Source organism: Tasmannia lanceolata, unplaced genomic scaffold (genome assembly GCF_043159265.1).
Source record: "Tasmannia lanceolata isolate RefF3 unplaced genomic scaffold, GAP_Taslan_0.1 ptg000037l, whole genome shotgun sequence".
Lineage (NCBI taxonomy): Eukaryota > Viridiplantae > Streptophyta > Magnoliopsida > Canellales > Winteraceae > Tasmannia > Tasmannia lanceolata.
The window spans coordinates 17947922-17966420 of record NW_027518714.1 but is presented as its reverse complement, the minus strand read 5'-3'; the positions used below and the strand labels follow the sequence as shown (position 1 = coordinate 17966420).

General features: G+C 37.7%; 1 protein-coding gene across 3 annotated transcripts in view; it reads right to left on the bottom strand.

Moving 5' to 3' along the window:
* Positions 1–3777: 3777 nt before the first annotated feature.
* LOC143860031 (protease Do-like 10, mitochondrial) overlaps positions 3778–18499 on the bottom strand; it is a 44890-nt gene continuing 30168 nt past the window's right edge. For 2 of the 3 annotated variants that reach the window (XM_077370537.1, XM_077370539.1), the window contains 2 exons: positions 4371–4421; positions 3778–4170 (listed from right to left, as the gene is read on the bottom strand). In XM_077370537.1, the coding sequence (XP_077226652.1) occupies positions 3964–4170; positions 4371–4421 (258 nt within the window). In that variant the 3' untranslated portion in view covers positions 3778–3963. Of the gene's footprint in view, positions 4171–4370; positions 4422–14391; positions 14733–18499 lie in introns of those variants that run through there. The other variant, XM_077370538.1, reaches the window with a different exon arrangement.

Below are 18499 nucleotides of genomic sequence, written 5' to 3'. Positions count from 1 at the left end.
ATCAAAAACAACATTTCTCGAGACATGAGCACGTCCAGTGGATGGATCTACACACCTCCAACCTTTCCTTTCTGAATCGTAACCGGTAAAAATGCATCTAACAGCCTTCTTTTCAAATTTGCTGCGTAAATGATCAGGTACAAATACATAACAAACTGAACCAAAAACACGTAAATGACTTACATTGGGCTTAACACCAGACAATTTTTCAACAGGTGAAATGAAATTGAGCTTTGGTTGAGGAAGACGATTAATAACATATGCAGCGGTCTTCATACATTCAGCCCAAAACCTGGTTGGGACATTTTTTGCATGCATCATGCTTCTACATGCTTCAGCCAAATGTCTGTTTTTCCTTTCTGCTACCCCATTTTGCTGGGGTGTATTGGGGCAAGTAAGTTGTCTGCGTATCCCATGCTCTTTCAGATAGGATGAAAACTCATTTGATGAGAATTCACCTCCATTATCAGATCTTAAACATTTGATTTTATAGCCAAGATCATTTTCTACTTGTTTGTGAAACTCCACAAACATTTTGAATACTTCAAGTTTTTCTTTCAAAAAATATATCCAAACATATCTTGAAAAATCATCTATAAATGTTAATAGATAACTTTTACCTCCAATGGATGGAATTTTCACTTTGCCGAGGACGTCAGAATGCACTAGCTCAAGCGGCTGTTTTGCTTGGAACCCAGATTCGGTGTATGGTAGCTGATGTGCCTTCCCATATTGACATCCAGAACAGACAATGTCAGGTCTAACTTCAAGGTCGGGAAGCCCTCTTACCAATTGCTTTTTCATCATGACTTTCAGCTTCATATATCCAACGTGTGCAAGACGAGAGTGCCATAAATCAACAGTCTCATTTTTTCGAGTTCTATCAACATATGCATCTTGGGCTGTCATAACATAAATTGATTCTACCCTCTTTCCTTCCATGCAAGGCGTCCCAAAAATCTGCAATTCTTTGTAGATTTTTACATCATTTGGACCAAAGATGACAAAATTACCTGAGTTAGTAATTTGAGATACTGACATCAGGTTCTTCTTCATGTTGGGAACGTGATAAACATCTTTGAGCAGGATATGCTTATTGCTGGATCTTGGAATGCAAGCGGCATCTCCTACATGAGCAATTGGCAATTTTGCATTATTTGCTGTCACTACCATCTTCTTTCCAGTGTACTCTGTCTTTGTGAGGAATTTTTGCCCATCTCCTGTCATATGGTTTGAACAGCCTGAATCAATGATCCAGTCTCTAGAATAGTCTGGTTGATCTGAGACATTTTCCTCCATAGAGCTTGTAGATACCACGTGATTAGAGGCTGTTAAAGCCATCTCAATTAACTCTAACGGTTTTTCATCAGAGATAAGGAGATCTCCCCATCCTTCTAACTGATCTTCATCAATGACAAGAAAATCTGCCCATTCTTCTTCATTGTCCTGAAAATTTTTCTTTTCAGCCACCAAGGATTGGTCTTCAACAATGGAGACAAAATCTGCCCATTCTTCTTCATTGTCCTGAAAATTTTTCTTTTCAGCCACCAAGGATTGGTCTTCAACAATGGAGACAAAGGCGCTCCATTCGTCCTCGCTATTATCATTCTGTTGAACATCATTCGATGTAGCAGAATTTCCTTCTTCAGATTTCTTCTTTGGTGCATAGCAATCCCTGGCAAAATGACCAGGCTTGCCACAGTTGTAGCATGTCCATGTTTTCTTTGAACTTGAGCTTGATTCACGATTTTTGTAAGCTTCCCCTCCTTGAGTGCTCCCTTGCCAAGGCTTTGATTTTGATTTGGGCTTGCTTCCCCGACCTGTGAAGAGTACCTCTTCATTTTCTTTCAAGGATATACCTGCAATTTGTTTTGCCAAACTCTCTTGATTGGCTAGAAGACTTTCCAATTCAAGTAGAGATGGCTGAACTGGCCACCCTTGAATAGCTGTAATGAACCCATTGTATTCGGATTTTAAACCTCGAATAATTATCCTCCGTGTACGTGCATCGGTGATTTTGGATTCTGCATCAAGTTGGGTGATATCATGACAAATACCTTTTACTTTCATGAAGTATTGGGATATTGTCATGTTCCCTTGAGAGACTGATCCAATCTCATTCTCTAGCATCTGGAGTCTTGCATCATTTGTTTTAGAAAACAAAACAGCAAATGACTCCCAGGCTTCCTTAGGCGTCTTGACTTCACGAATATGGCCTAACATATCCTTCTGAATGGTGGCCTTCAGAACAAACAAAGCTTTCCCTGCTTTGATCTTCCACTTACGTGAAGCATCCTGGGAATCGGGTGTGCAGTTGGGAGGGACGGCATCAGCTCCATTCACAACCTCCCAAAGATCTTGACCCTGAAGATACGACTCCAGGCATGACTTCCAGTAGTCATAATTCGTGTTATTTAGCTTCTCGATTCCACCTACTGAATTGGTGAGATCCATGATTGCAGCCAAACAGCAGGTCTTCGATCACAGCTAGATACGATCGCAGCAAACAGCAGGTCTTTAAATCTCCAAAACCTCAGCAACTCTCCCAGAAAATTGCCTCAGCTCTGATACCAATTGTAAATAAAACAGAGCAGAAAACAGAGACTTGAAACTAGCTTTTCTTGCTTAATCAATCGAGTGAAATGGATTACAAATAAATAGACTAGCAACAACTTTAACAAATATAAAATATCTAAAACTACTTCACTAAAGTCTTGGTCTTCCTCCTTTTATTGAAGATAGCAAAAGATTTCATATGATAGCAACAACTTTAACAATCATAACAAACATATACTACTTCACTAAAGTCTTGGTCTTCCTCCGTTTATTCTGACTAAAGATAGCAAAAGATTTCTCATGCAACAGAATCTGAAGGCTCAGTCAACATTCCTTATTTCTTTAGTGAGAAGTTGGTGATGATCTTCAACAGAGGGTACACTATGAGTGCAGAGGGGCTGATGTACTTCACGTTAGAAGGATTCAGCGGATTTGATTGCCACGTACACCGCAGTTGGGTGTCCCATGTGATGAAAAGGGGTGCATTTATCATTTCCCCGTAAATAATTTCCCCGCTTCCTTGACATTTACCCTAGAATGGCCAATTTGAGATACCCCTTGGATTCATCAATTGCAGGGGTGAATTCATCACCACGCTTTAAAATAACAATTTTGCCCCTATAACAAATCTTTCAATACGTGAGAGCAAAGATTCATCATTTAAAGCATCTAAAAGAGTGGATCACCCTAACCTTTCACCCATGGTCGTAGGAATGTATGAAGCTTCATAGTGATGAATTGGTTCAGATGGATTTTGGTCGTTGGTGGAGTTTTGTGTTGGAGAGGTCGTTTGTAAGAACCAGCAGTTACTCATCAAAATAAAAAGGTCAAACGAAAGAACAAGTAGGGGTGAAACTTGGGTCGAGTCGGGTGGAGCTTTTGCTAAAAAATGAATTGCAATCAACACGAACCCAACCTGATTTTATGGTAAAAGTCCAACCCGAATTCCCAAAAATCAACCGAGGTTCCGCGCTGCCCACCAGTTACATGTTCTTTACCAGACCAAAACAGGAACAGATGTATAAAGCAGCATTGGCTTAAGCTTGAGAATGTGTAGCGCTTCACTAGTTTAATGGATATGCTGGACCCTACTGTCAACCCTAGATTGCATCCAACCCCAACAAATGGAGCTTTGCGTTTTGCACCCCTTTACTGAATAAGGCTTAACCCAAGTATCAGACCCAATCACAAGTGTCAATCAAATCCACAAATCATGTCAGCTGGAGAATAGGAGAACCTGAAAGTTATTGTTACACTAAAATTGCATAGTTTGTATGAATCAATTGACAAACAAAAATGATAATTAGGCATAAGTTTAACTCTACAAACAAAAATGACAAGTAGGCATGAGTTTAGCCTCCTTACCACATAAATTGAGCATGCAGCCTCAACTTCTGGGTCTGTTTTCTACTCATTGAGGAGGTCGGCAGACGTGGCTGACGGTATCCTGTGACGCTTTAGAATCCGGGAAGTAGCGACTTTGGCCAAACTGTAGTTCAACACAACTACCCTTTCATCATCCAAATCAAATCTCAAGGTCTCTTCCTTGCAATCCTCAACGAGCTTACATAAATGCTTCAGGTTCTCGACTTCCACGCCATTCACCTTCTTCACCTGGTGTCACCATACGTTATGATTTCAGATCGATATGTAAATATATCTGAAAATTTTGAATATCACTCCTGTCCAACTCAATTGACTAACATGAATGTTTAGAACATTATCTCCAATGAGCATCCTAGTAGGACTAAGGGATCAATCGCTATCAACGCTAGCTGGAACTGCAAAAGTGAGATACTTTCAATATTACAAACCTGTAGTTCTGCCAGTCGCTCGTATCCTATATTTACATCGTCCATCAGCACCTGAGACAACACAATGTGACAACAAAATATCAGCTATAGGTTTGTAACACGAAAAGTTCAAAAAGTAAATTAATTACTAATCTTAACGAACACTGACTGAATAGCAAAAAGAGGATGATGATGAAATAGGCCGATCCAACAGTACCGGTATCTAGTAACCATAATGAAAAAGGTCACTAAGCTGTGATCATTTTAAAAAAAGAGGTGGTGGATTCCCCAAATCCTCATAGGGTTAATGTACTCAAAACGCAAGGAGTAAACAACCCACTGAGGGAAAAAATAAAAATAATGTAGAAAGTTGGTAGGAATGGATGTAGATGAAACAGCAATGCCAATGGTGGCGCTGATTGAAACAATGACCAAACCTGTTCCCTCCATGCAGCGAACATTGTATTCATTGTCAGTTACTTGGACTTTTATAGGATCCCTAGAGCCCTAGGAAAGAGTAGAAGATTTTATAGCACATCAAGGTGCTCCAAAATATAGCCGCCATGGTAGATAATGTCGGTATCGTATCACCCATATTGGCCGATATGGATACATATCCGTCAAGGCCAATACGATATTTGACAAGATATCAGAGTTAAAAAAAAAACGTTCAAAAAATAATAATAATAATAATTCAGAGTTAAAAAATCACAGCAATATTGGCTTGGTATCAGTCACATCGTCCCAATACAGAGCTATCGTTTGGTATCAGCGCGGCGCCAGCGCGTATCTGCTGATACCAAGTTAATGTGGTGTCATCTCATTCTCTACTTGAGGCATAAGAAAATGTTAAATGGTGCCATATCTCAGAGCCATAATCCTTTGTTTTTTCCTTTACAAATAACCCTACATTTCCTCTTTGTCGTTGTACTCAGTCATTTTCTCCTAGATTTTCCCCTTTTCATCTTTCTTCTTTAGCTGCTGCCACATAGTCTTCATCTTGCTTGATCGTCAACTGCCGATGGCCGTCCCTCTTTCATAACTGTATTTCCTTGTAACCATAGTTAGCAAAACGTGATACGGAAAAAATACGGGACTGGAAAAATTCAGGTTTAATACGGCATTGGTTCAAAAAACATAGTGAAAATGATGGAAACGCCAAAAAAATGTACAATGAAATAACCGTGTTTAATATGTTTGGCTTTAAAAAAAACAAATTAAAAAAAAAACGGGTTTCTCTGCATATGTGTGTGTGTGTGTGTTCGCATCTGAAATTTTCAAATTTGTCTAATGTCTGAAAAAAACCATATGATATCCAAACTAATGTATTTACCTAGTGACACTTGATCTAAAGTTGGCCTGATGTCGAATTCATCTGAGCTTCTAAACCCAATCAGCCATATGCAAGCAGTTTTGCAGGGAGTCTTTCATTTGAATTATGATAACTGTTATTTGTTCTATAAACTGAATTAAAACATAATAATTGACAATGGGTTGGTGCGATTTGATCCTTGTTACTGAATCTTGAACAATAGATGAAAGATTGAAAATTCGGGGTGTGTTCTTTAAACATTCTCTTAATTCTCATTTTGGAAGCCAAAATCAATTCTTATTCTTTGGAGCGCTTCCAGAATTAGAATTATGTTTTAACTGACATCTAAATATTTTTTCTAGTATTTCGGAACATAATTACGTTCACATATACAGAGTAGTAATTTGTAGGATATATAGAGGCGGCCCAGTGCACGAGGCTCCCGCCATTGCAGGGTCGGGGGAGGGCTAGATGTACGCAGCCTTACCCCTGCTTTGCAGAGAGGCTGTTTCAGCGATTCGAACTCGTGACCACCAGGTCACAATGGAGCAACCTTACCATTGCGCCAAGGCTCGCCCTCAATTTGTACGATATATGCCAAACATAATTAAACAGAACAGGTGCCCCAGTAGGAACCTACCGGATAGACAGATCAGGTAAATAAAGGGTGAGCCCCTAAATAGGGAAATATGTGCCGCACATTATATTACAACGATGTCATGCTCAACTAAAGCATACTGGTAAATCAAGGTTGGCACTCGTAATGCCTTCAATTTAAAAAGCTTAGAGAGGCAACAGATAGAGGTAGTCCTGGCCCAAGGCAGACTTCAAGTTTTCTTGCTCTGAAAATGATATACTTGCCCCTTTTTCTTCCCAGGGTCAGCACGTTATAGTGTAAAAGTGTAGTCGTAAATACACTGGAGGAGTCTGTTCCGGGAAGAAAAAGCACCATTTCAAAAAAAATTATCACTTCCTTGCTTGCTTTTAGAAAGATGGATGTAGGTCCCAACCACTCTCATTGGTGGGAACAAGTGGCCTTATGAAAGGGGAGTAGGTATGCACACTTATTTGGATGATCTAAACCCTTCATTTGTTGTTTTCTTCCCCGGTAAAGGCCATTCCAGACTTCTCCAAGACCTTCCACGGGGCCTCAAAGAAAAGCGGTTGCAATGACCATGACAAAAAACACACATGATCAAGAACCCGAGCATGGCGTAGTTCTACAACCCATGCCAATCCCTCAAGCTTTGCCACTATCGTCCCATATAGATCCTCCCTCTATTCTGCAATCAAGGCATTTCAGGTCAAGAGAGAGTTTAGGGTTTCTGGTCATACAACAATATTTTCCAGGGACGTTAGGGTTTTGGAGATATCAAATTTGCGCATGGAGGGATGAATTGGAGTCGACGACAGGTAACGAACCAGTGGAGAAGGAGGAGGGGCAGTGTTGAGGAAGGAGGGAAGATCGGGAATCGTAGAAGCTAAGAAGGGTTCTGGAGTATAAATGAAAGGTGATGATCACGACTAGGGTGGGGGGTGAGGAAGGGTTGTTGCAGAAGAGGGAGGAGGGAGTGATGTGGGTGACGACTACTTTAGGGTTCATCGCCGGCGGATCAAAATTATTGGACGGAGTCGTTACCGGCGGGCCGTCTCTATGAGGTAGAGCGCGAAGTACATGGGGAAGGGATGAGACAAGAGGAGGAGATGACTCATTTCGTCAATGGGAAAGACGAAGAAGAAAACAATTGTAACAATCCGGCTTCCATTGCCTGAGGTCGCTACGGAACAATTAAAATACCACATAATTTTTTTTTTCAAAAGACCACAAGTTAAACGTAAGCGAAAGCAATATAAAATTTTAACCCAATCAAAACATTTCTATAAATCTTCATCCCAAGATTGTTTTTTTCAAAACACCACAAGTTAAACGTAAGTGAAAGCGATATAAACCCAATCAAAACATATCTATAAATCTTCATCCCAATAAACTTTGTTCCCAAACAATAAAATCACTATCCCAAACCATTAAAATTGAAACCCAATTAAAACCGGAGTCCTCAAACCAAATAAAATCAAATTCATCTAACTACAACTCCCGGTCATGGCAAACTATGTCATTCCGAAGACTGACACCGACACTCTCATTCCCGCATGCGTTTCGTCAAATGTTCTCGTTTGCAAACGCTCCTTCTTCAACATTTACATTCACTGTAGTGTAGGTGGGTTAGAGCAAAGTAATGAAAAGGCTCAAATAATAAAACTAACCAAACAACCTGATATTTACCAAACTAATTATTACAACAATGAAGTCATAAAAAGGCAATTGAAATTTGTTCGTAATATTTAAAACAACAATTAAAGATAATTATGAAATTAAATAAATGCAGTGCATGACATCAAACAGAATGCATCTCTTTCCCCAATGATCATGCGGCAATCCCAATATTATTTTCTCATGTATAATGGTGGCTTATAGCATGCCCGGCGATCAAAGACCACCCATTCCCTAATGGAATGTGATCCACTTTAAGATTTCTATCAGTTCACCTCAAAGGTTCCTCCCAATTGCATCGTCTACCAGCTGTCGTACGCTCTCGGACTGATCGGCTTTTAGCTTTTCGTCCAAGGTTTGATCAAAGGTTTCTCCTTAGTCCTCCCTCCCATTTCCCAATCCTAAGTATGACACAAATTTCTCGATAACAATGCTTTTCCCTCATTTTTTATAAATCTAAAAATTCTCCTATGTGAAAATACATAACCTACAACTAACTAATAATTAATCTCATCTCATTTTACAAAAGAATCTATAAAATACAAATATTTAAAACAAATCTCCCATAAATAATGTAACAAATTTATAAATAACAAACATAACGGCAGTAACTAGATAGATAAATTCAAGTAATTTAAATCAGGCTTACTAATTAAGTCAATTCGATACTTGCCTTATTAACTTACTACCGAACGAATTTAATGATCCTCGAAGTTTAAGAGCGAATACGGTCTGCAACAAGGTCACAAGATTTTTTTAAGTCACCATTATTAGGTTTTGTTAACACTTCCCTAACTTTTTAGACCCTCATCATAGCTAACCTTTTTTTTTTTTAATTTTCTCATCATAGCTAACCTAGGCTATGTATTTTTGTCTTTTATTAACTTTACAATACTTAAGACTTTCATATTTCAATTATATAACATATCTGCCCTCTACTTTAATGTCTTTTCTTACCTATTAAATTTAATAAACCAAAACTTAGATTTTTCCTAAGAAGACGAAAAAGTTAACGTAGTTAACAAAAATCAAAATCGTTGAAAAATCAGAATTATATAACAAAATTTTCAATACTACATTATTGCTATTACTCTCATATTTCTGTGCAAAAACAGAAATAAAAAACAGAAATAAAAGACAAAAAATTCGCCTCATAGGACGAAACAGTTTTGTGTGACCAATAAAACTGTTTATCGTCGAAAAAGATGAAATCCCTTCAAAATTTCTTAAATAGGTAGATTTAATTATTTTAAAATATCTGTACGAAAATCAGAACATAATTCCGGAAAATTTAGAATAACACGAACTGTTTTGTGTGTTTTATAAAAAACGAACTAAAATCCAAAAATTAGTGAAAATAATTTCAGAAAGTTCCGAAATTTTAAAGTTACATTATATATTAATTAATATAATTTACTGCAAAAAATCTATACTAATCTCCTAAAAATTCCTAACAAGACAAAAGTGATGGTGCGAAACTCAAAAACGGGATTTGTTCAATTTAATTTCGAAAAACATATTTAAATAAATTTTAACTACTTTAACATGCTTAAACTTAATCACAAGATTCACAACTATAATTATATCAAAATCAAATATGTATTAAGACTCTTTCACATCAACATTAGCTTACTTTTACACTGAATTGCTTATTTAATCCTACAAAAATAACATGCTTATTTAACTAGGACCCTAACATATCCTCTTTACTAATTTTACACTAATCAAAGACAACGTAAAAAAGGTTTTCGAGGCACTTAGTTGATTTGAAACGAACTACGACGATTCGACGAACTCTAGTCTTTCTTCTCCTTTTCCTCTACTCTCCTTCTCTCTCTCTCTCTCTCTCTCTCTCTCTCTCTCTCTCTCTCTCTTCCTCTTTTTTTCTCTTTCTCTCTCTCCTGGCCGTACCTCCCTCTCTCTATTAACGTGAATTAGAGAGAGAGAGAGAGAGAGAGAGAGAGAGAGAGAAAGAAAGGGACGTGCACCTATTTTTATAGGTGTGAGTGTTGGTTTCTAATTTTGTTTGGGATTCTTTCCCACCTATCCCAAATTCTGAGTTATTCTATTCTTTTCCTATAACTTCTCCCCATATACGTATCTTATTTGATAGAAAGCCTTCCATTTTTCCAAAATTCCAATTGTGATGCAACTGGGCCCTCCTTTCATTGTTAAATTCGTGCACACTCCTCTAATATGGGGGGCATATGGCTATTTTCTTGGGAATGTAGTCGGTTCCCCTCCTTTTAGTATATATCTTTATATATATTATTATTATGGGGCCCACAAGTGGCGCCCAAAGTGTTTGGGAAAACATGCCATACGAAACACCCAATTGGAGTGGGCGGGCATATAATAGGGAAGGGATAATTGAAATCCCTAAATTTTCTCTCCCATAACTCTATTTTCAATCCGAAATAGTAAAGTGCCTAACATACCCTTATGTCTTCTTTTAATGTAGTTTACTAACAAGGGTAACAATAGTCTCATAGATTTCATTAATTTTGGGGTGCCATTAACATATTTTTGAAAAAAAATGATGGAAATATCAAAATTTTTGAAAATAATTTCAATAATTTTCATGGTCATTAGAAATTTTTAGGAGATTAGCTGATTTTTTGCAGTAAATTATATTAATTAATATAATCTAACTTTAAAATTTCGGAACTTTTCTGACATTATTTTCACTGATTTTTAGAATTTGGTTCGTTTTTTATAAAAACACACAAAACGGTTCGTCTTATTCAGTTTTATTGGTCACACAAAACTGTTTCGTCCTATTATGCGAATTTTGGGTTTTTGATTTTTGTTTTCGAACAGAAATCCTAGATTAATAAAAATATAGTATTAAAAATTTCGTTATATAATTCTGATTTTTCAACGGTTTTGATTTTTGTTAACTACGCTAACTTTTTGGTCTTATTAGGAAAAAAATCTGATTTTTGGTTTATTAAATTTAATAGTTAAGTAAAGATATTAAATTAGGGGGCAGATATGTCATATGATTGAAGTATGGAAGTCTTAAGAGTTGTAAAGTTAATAAAAGACAAAAATACATAACTTAGGTTAACTATGATGAGGGTTTAAAAAGTTAGAGAAGTGTTAACAAAACCAAATAATGGTGACTTAAATAAAGCTCGTGGCCTTGTTGCAGACCGTATTCGCTCCTAAACTTCAAGAATAATTAAATTCGTTCGATAGCAAGTTAATAAGGCAAGTATTGGATTGACTTAATTAGTAAGCCTGATTTAAATTACTTTAATTTATCCTCCTAGCTACTACCATAATGTTTGTTATTTATATATTTGTTACATTGTTTATGAAAGATTTGTTTTAAATATTTGTCTTTTATCGATTCTTTTGTAAAATGAGATGAGATTAATTATAAGTAAGTTGTAGGTCATGTAATTTCACAAAAGAGAATTTTTAGATTTATAAAAACAAAAGAGAAAAGCATTGTATAACGAGAAATTTATGTCCTACCTAGGATTGAGAAATGGGAGGGAGGACTAAGGAAAACCCTTGGATCCAACCTTAGGCGAAAAGCCAAAAGCCGACCAGTCCGAGATCGTACGACAGCTGGTAGGCGATGCATTTGAAAGGAACCTTTGAGGTGAACAAATAGAAATCCTAAAGATGATTACATTCCATTAAGGAATGGGGGTCCTTGATGATTAATGATCGCCTTAGTTATAAATTCCGTTCCGGTCGCCCTTCCGTTTCAGCTACTGGAACGGAACGTTTCGGTGTTTCGGTCGTTTCGTTAGAAACTTTTCGTTCCGCTCCGGCGAGGGGAATTGTTTTTAAAAAAAAAATAGTTAAAAATATGAAAAAAAAATCCAGTGGGTATGGTAAATTTTTGGAATTTTTGTTCCACTCCGGCGAGGGGAATTTTTTGGAATTTTTTAAATTTTTTTCTAATTTTTTGCAAAAAGACGAAAATAGCCTTCCAAACAGCACCCCCACTGTCATAAAATGAGGGTAAATATGTAAAATACACTCCCCAACAGCCATAAGGGCATTTCTGTAATTTTTTGGATTTTTTTTGAATTTTTTTTATTTTTCCAACTTTCCAACCCCATTCCGGCTGAACGGACCGGAACCGGAATTCCGGTGCGTTCCGGCCGGAACAGGACGGAATTGATAACTAAGATGATCGCCGGCCAGGCTATATGCCACCGTTATACATGAGAAAAGAATGCTGGGATTACCGCATGATCATTGGGGAAAGAGAGATGCATTGTGTTTGATGTAATGCACTGCATTTATTTAATTTCATAATTATCTTTAATTGTTGTTTTAAATATTGCGAACAATTTTCAATTGCCTTTTTATAACTTCATTGTTGTAATAATTAGTTTGATAAATATCAGGTTGTTTGGTTAGTTTTATTATTTGAGCATTTCCATTACTTTGCTCTAACCCACATACACTACAGTGAATGTAAGTGTTAAAGAAGGAACGTTTGCAAACGAGAACATCTGACGAAACGCATGCGGGAATGGGAGCGTCGGTGTCAGAGTCTTTGGAATGACATAGTTTGCCATGACCGGGAATCGTAGTTAGATGAATTTGATTTTATTTGGTTTGAGGACTTCGGTTTTAGTTGGGTTTCAATTTTAATGGTTTGAGATTGTGATTTTATTGTTTGGGAACAAAATTTATTTAACTTGTTGGGATGAAGATTTATAGAAATGTTTTGATTTTGTTAAAATTTTATATCGCTTATGCTTACGTTTAACTTGTGGTGTTTTGAAAAAAAATTATGTGGTATTTTAATTGTTCCGTAGCGACCTCAGGCAATAGAAGCCGGGTCGTTACAGTTGTGGTATCAGGCAATGGAAACCCCTATTATACGCCGCCCACTTCAATTGGGAGTTTTGAACGGCAGGTTTTCCCAAAACTCTATTTTCCATCGGAAATAGTAAAGTGCCTAAAATACCCTTATGTCTTCTTTTAATGTAGTTTACTAACTAGGGTTAATATAGCCTCATAGGTTTCATTAATTTTGGGGTGCCATTAACATATTTTCGAAAAATAAAAAGGATGGAAATATCAAAATTTTTGAAAATAATTTCTATGATTTTCATGGTCGTTACAACAACGATTTAGGGCTTCAGACGGTTTTGTAATTTAGAAAGGGGACGGGTAAATTTGGAAAAAAGTTTTGCACGTCTAATTCGCATTTTAATCGTTTTCAACCATAGATATAAATTCCGTTCCGTTCCGGCCGGAACGGACCGGAATTCCGGTTCCGGACCGGATTCCGGAACGGAATGGGCATATTTTCCGTTCCGGCCGGAATTCCGGTCATTCCGGTCGGAATTCCGGTTTCCGGCGGAATTCCGGGCGGAATGGCCGGAATTCACTGTTCCGGCCGGAATGGCCGGACGGAAAAAATCAAAAAAATTCAAAAAAATTACAAAAATGCCATTAAGGCCGTTGGGGAGTGTATTTTACAGATTTGCTCTCGTTTTATGACCGTTTTATAGTTGTTGGGAGGGCATTTTTCGTCTTTTTTCAAAAAAATTCGAAAAAAAATAAAAATAAAATCCAAAAAATTACATAAATTCATTTATGGCTGTTGGGGAGTGTATTTTACACATTTGCCCTCATTTTGTGACCGTTTTGTAGTTGTTAGGAGGGCATTTTTCGTCTTTTTGTTATTAAACTTTGGTTTTTAAGTAATAAATATGTCTTTTAGTTCATTTAAGTGTTTCTTATATTTTTCTAACAATTTCTAATTTTTTAGGATTTTTTTCATATTTTTAACTATTTTTTTCAACCGGAACGGAAAGTTTCGACCGGAACGCTGAACGAAACGGCCGGAACACCGGAACGTTCCGTTCCAGTAGCCAAAACGAAACGGCGACCGGAACGGAATTTATAACTAAGTTTTCAACTGAAATTCATTGTTTTAAACAGCAGCAGCGTTTTATAAGCCGTATTATAGGGCTAGCCATTAAAACGAGATTTTTTCAAAAATACGCCGTTTAATACGGCGTTTTGCTACCTATGGTTGTAACAAGCCCCAAGGACTAGGTTTTCAATCGAACCCCGTTATCGAGCTTACAAGCTTTAGAAGAAGATATAAACGAAAACCTCTAGATCTTCAGTTAGGTTGTCATTTATTATAATATGCACAGCCCCCTTTGTCTGGTCTAGAAATCCCCTTGTGCTTGGTTTCATTTGTTATAATTAAATGCTAAAATCCACACTAAATCTCGGGAAGTATGCAATTAATTCCCTAAAGATAAACACTATAACCTATGCTATCAGAGATAATAAACGGTGTGTGCACGTGAAGTCCAGTATTTTAAAAAAGTACAGTGGGGCCCACTTCATAGGAGGGTCCAAACCATTAATATGTTGGGCCACAACGTAAATAAGATGTATAGCGATAATAATTTCCATAGAAGGATCCTAACCTTTTGATCTGTAGAGGGACTGCACATTATAGAAAACCAGACTGCACTTTATAGAAACCTCTCCACTAAGCCTGCCAGCTTTAGCTTTTACCCAGCATGCAATCTCAAGGCTTCAGCCACGACCATAAAGGATCTCTTTGGATAGCCCCATCTTGAGCCTTCGCAGAATCCTTTAGGGGACCCATTCAACAGCACCGAGAACCATTTCATCGTAATCAATAATTTAGGCAATCCCAATCCACATGATCGTATGCATTCTCCATGTCAACAATAGAAGGAACCCACGAATCCCGCTCCTATGATAATTGTTCAAACATCCATTGGCAATGATATCTCCCCGCCAAGGATTCCTTCCATGCACAAGCTTTAGCCTGTCGGCAAGAACCAAGGTTTTAAATTTCGGTTTCGGTTTCGGTCGCCATGGAAACGAACATGTTCAGTTTCGGTTTCGGTTGGAAATTCAGTAGAAATCCTTTAAAATCACAGATACATATGGAAACATATGCAAATGATAGAACTTTTTTTTTTAATGTTACAAATATAGAACTTTAAAATGAAACTTTAAGAAAATCTAGAATAAACACAAATACACACTTGGGAACCATCATACAAGAAAACCATCCATAATGTTTAATAAAATCAAACACCTAGTAACATGAGCCATCATGCATGTCTGATAATTTAGTACATAGCACGTTTTACGTGTAATTCATAAAAATATGTATACATCGTACATATCCCATATTTCACATGCAATTCAAATAAATAAAATTATGTGTGCATTTTGGTTTCAATATCATTTCGTTGGGGATGGAAATGGAAATATTTCAGTCATTTCGTGTCAATTTTGGTGGAGATTTAACACCATGGCAAGAACCTTGGCTAAAATCCTGTCTGCACTGCCCACCAAACTGATGAGCATAAAATCAGAAATGTGGGGTCATCCCTCTTGGGTATGAGTAATGAAGGAAGCTCTGACACTCTTTCTGAAGAATTTGACAATGTATGTCATCAGATCATATTAAGTCACGTCCCAACACTCATCAAAAAGCCAAGCAAAATTTATCTGGCCCGAGTTGAAGAATTTGACAATGTATGTCATCTGGTCCCATTAAGTCACCTCCCAATGCTCCTAAAATAGTCAAGCAAAATCTATTTGGCCGAAGTGTGTGATCCCCTTCCATGGCAAAAGCGTCTTAACCTCATATGAGAAAGGTTATTTTAACTCATCCTGAGAAAGGTTATTTTAACTCATCCCTATCCCCACAATCACTAGCCTCTACATTTGGTGGCACTAACAATGCTATGGAGAAATTATATAATGAAGGGCGGTATAAACACGTACTTATCATCCCATCCTTGATATTTGATCCGACAGCAGCTAGCTGACTTTTTGAGGAGTTGGGTTGTAGCCCACCACCTTCCATTTGACCTCATATTGGATGACCATTCTATTAAAGTCCTCCTATAGCACACTCATAAAGCAATAGTAAAAAAATACTTTAAGGTTACCACAGTATTAAGTAGAATAGAGAGGGGGGCGGGGGAGAGTCTAGTACAATTCTCTGCTTTCATTAAAAATAATGTTTAAAATGGGTTTCATATGAATTGTGATCAAATAAGCAAAATATCCCTACCTAGACAATTCTTGCTTTCATTAATTTAGAAAATAATGTTGACACCGACTTTTATACAAATCATAGTCAAGAGAAAAAAAAATACCCCTGCTCAGATAACTTGTCTATTTTCAACAGTAGCCCCTTTTCTTCTCTTTCCGTCCAAAAATTAAATATGGCCAAGGATCTCTAGTTTCCTCTAACCAGGAGAACCCGGACGTTGCCGACCCAAGGCAAGATATACCAAAGTTTTTGCACCAACCAAGAATCCATAAGGACTCACCAAATCTGTCCATCAAATTTGGTTCGTTGAACTAGGCTAGCTCAAAACAAAAAGGGATCATCCCCCAGCAGCTCATCATTGGCTAAAGAAAAATCGGGCAACTATCCATGATCGGCTTGAGCAAAACCCTACATAGTGCCAGGATAGTCATCTTTCCCTCCTGAGCAGAGCAAGAACCTATCGAGCCTAAGACCTATTTATCAAGGGGCACCTAGATGATTGGAACAAGTAAAGCATGCCTCCCCACAAAGTACAAAAAAGTTGTCATACTAGCAACAAGTCTTAATATCCCGGTCCACATGGATAAACCTGATCAGGTTTAAGTCCCATCAATTCACGAAGGGTGTACCATCAGTCACGAATGGAATCCAACTTTGCCCACATGCTACCCCTCATATCTGAGTTATTAGGTGCATATAACAGAAAAAGACCATCTGGAGTTATCAACTATCTTCCTAAACAAACCAATAACAAAGAATTCCCCAATCTTTAAAGGCTGATATTGACAGATTACAGACCAAAGTTCCACACGATGCCCCTGTTGCATAGAGAAAGATACACCCCACTCTGTTTCCACACCCCATATCCCACAGATCAGAACCACACGATGCCCCTGTTGCATAGAGAAAGATACATCCAACCCTGTTTCCACACCCCATATATCCCACAGATCAGATTGACCAATAGAATTAGATTTAGTCTTCCACACGGTAAAAATGGAAGTTTATGCTTGCACACAACCTCTGTAACGTGGGCTTTTTTCTTCAGGCTGCCCAACCGCCTGATGTTCCAACTATCGATCTTCATCGAATAACCATTAACTTCCATGTCTTCTTCAGGCTGCCCAATGGCCCCAACCCACTGATGTTCCAACTATGGATCTTCAATGAACAACCATTAACTTGCCCATCTATAATTCTTGTGGTGTGTGGAAGGAAATGGCCGAGGAGAGTGTGAGAGGGGCGATCAAGCATATGAACAGCGATTGCCGATGAACATGAGGCATGCGCCAGCTACGATGGCCACTTGGGGAGATGGTTGAGGAGGGGATAGATGAGGGGATGAGGGTCGAATGTGCATGGAGGAGGAAGGTGAGTAAATTGCGAATGGGAGGGAGGGCCAATCACAAATCCGAAATTCTGATAGATTTTCAAATAATGTTTCCAAACTCCAAACTGATTTCCAAATATCACCGTCTCTTCATACGTTTCTAAATTTGGAAATACCACATATTTGGCACAAATCCAAATCCAAATGGTAAAAAGGGAGACAAACACCAGATTTGGATTTGGATTTCCAAATTCAAGATTTGGGAATACCAAATATTTGGAACAAATACCAATTGATAAAAAGAGAGGCAAACACCGGCAAAATCTAAGGTATCCAAATGGGCCCTAGATTTTTTTATTACTTTTTTTTGAATGGTATGGGCCCTAGATTGTTTCTAAAGTAAGAATTTGATTTGATTAGAAAGTAAAATATATGATAGGAGTTCTATTATTAAGAGTTTGGGTTTAGTCGTTCTGCAGATTATTGAATTCGATTTTTGTTATTTTGCTTCTCTCTAGAATGATTCTAATCATTTTGTCTGATGACTCTTCCTTTTTTAATAGAGACTTTTCTAGTTTAATTTGTTTCTAGTTGGGAATATTTTTCTCCTTTGGCCTTTTTGCTTTCATTTCTGTATCAAGAATAATTTGTTTTCCATAAGAGGAATGCTAGCTGCAGACTCAACCTAAACACACAAACACAATCCCACAGATCCTATATTTTCTGGTTGAAGATTTTCAAAACAACAAACTTTGCCCATGTGCATGAGTGTTTGATCCAGTTGCCAGAGTGGGAAGCAAGTGCGAGAAGCGAAAGCGGGAAGTGAGGGGTTTAGAAAAGAGAAAAATCGGCAAGCGAGAAGTTTTAAAGAAAATAAAGAGAAAATGTTTAGGAAGTATCATTGAAGTCAACATGAAGCATATAATAAGCCTCATTGGTAGGGGTGCAACTTGGGTCGGGTTGGGTAAGGTTAAGGCCAACCCGACCTGACCTGATATCCAACCCGACGAGGTTCAACTCGACCTGACCTGAGGAACCCTTTTTTCCAACCCGAACCCGACCCAACCCGAGTTTTTAAGCTTACTAAAAAAAAATGATAAAAAATGTCGGATTTCACTTGGGTCGGGTTGCCCAAACCCCCAACCCGAACCCGATCTGAACTCAATCTGGCCCAACCCGACTTTTTTTC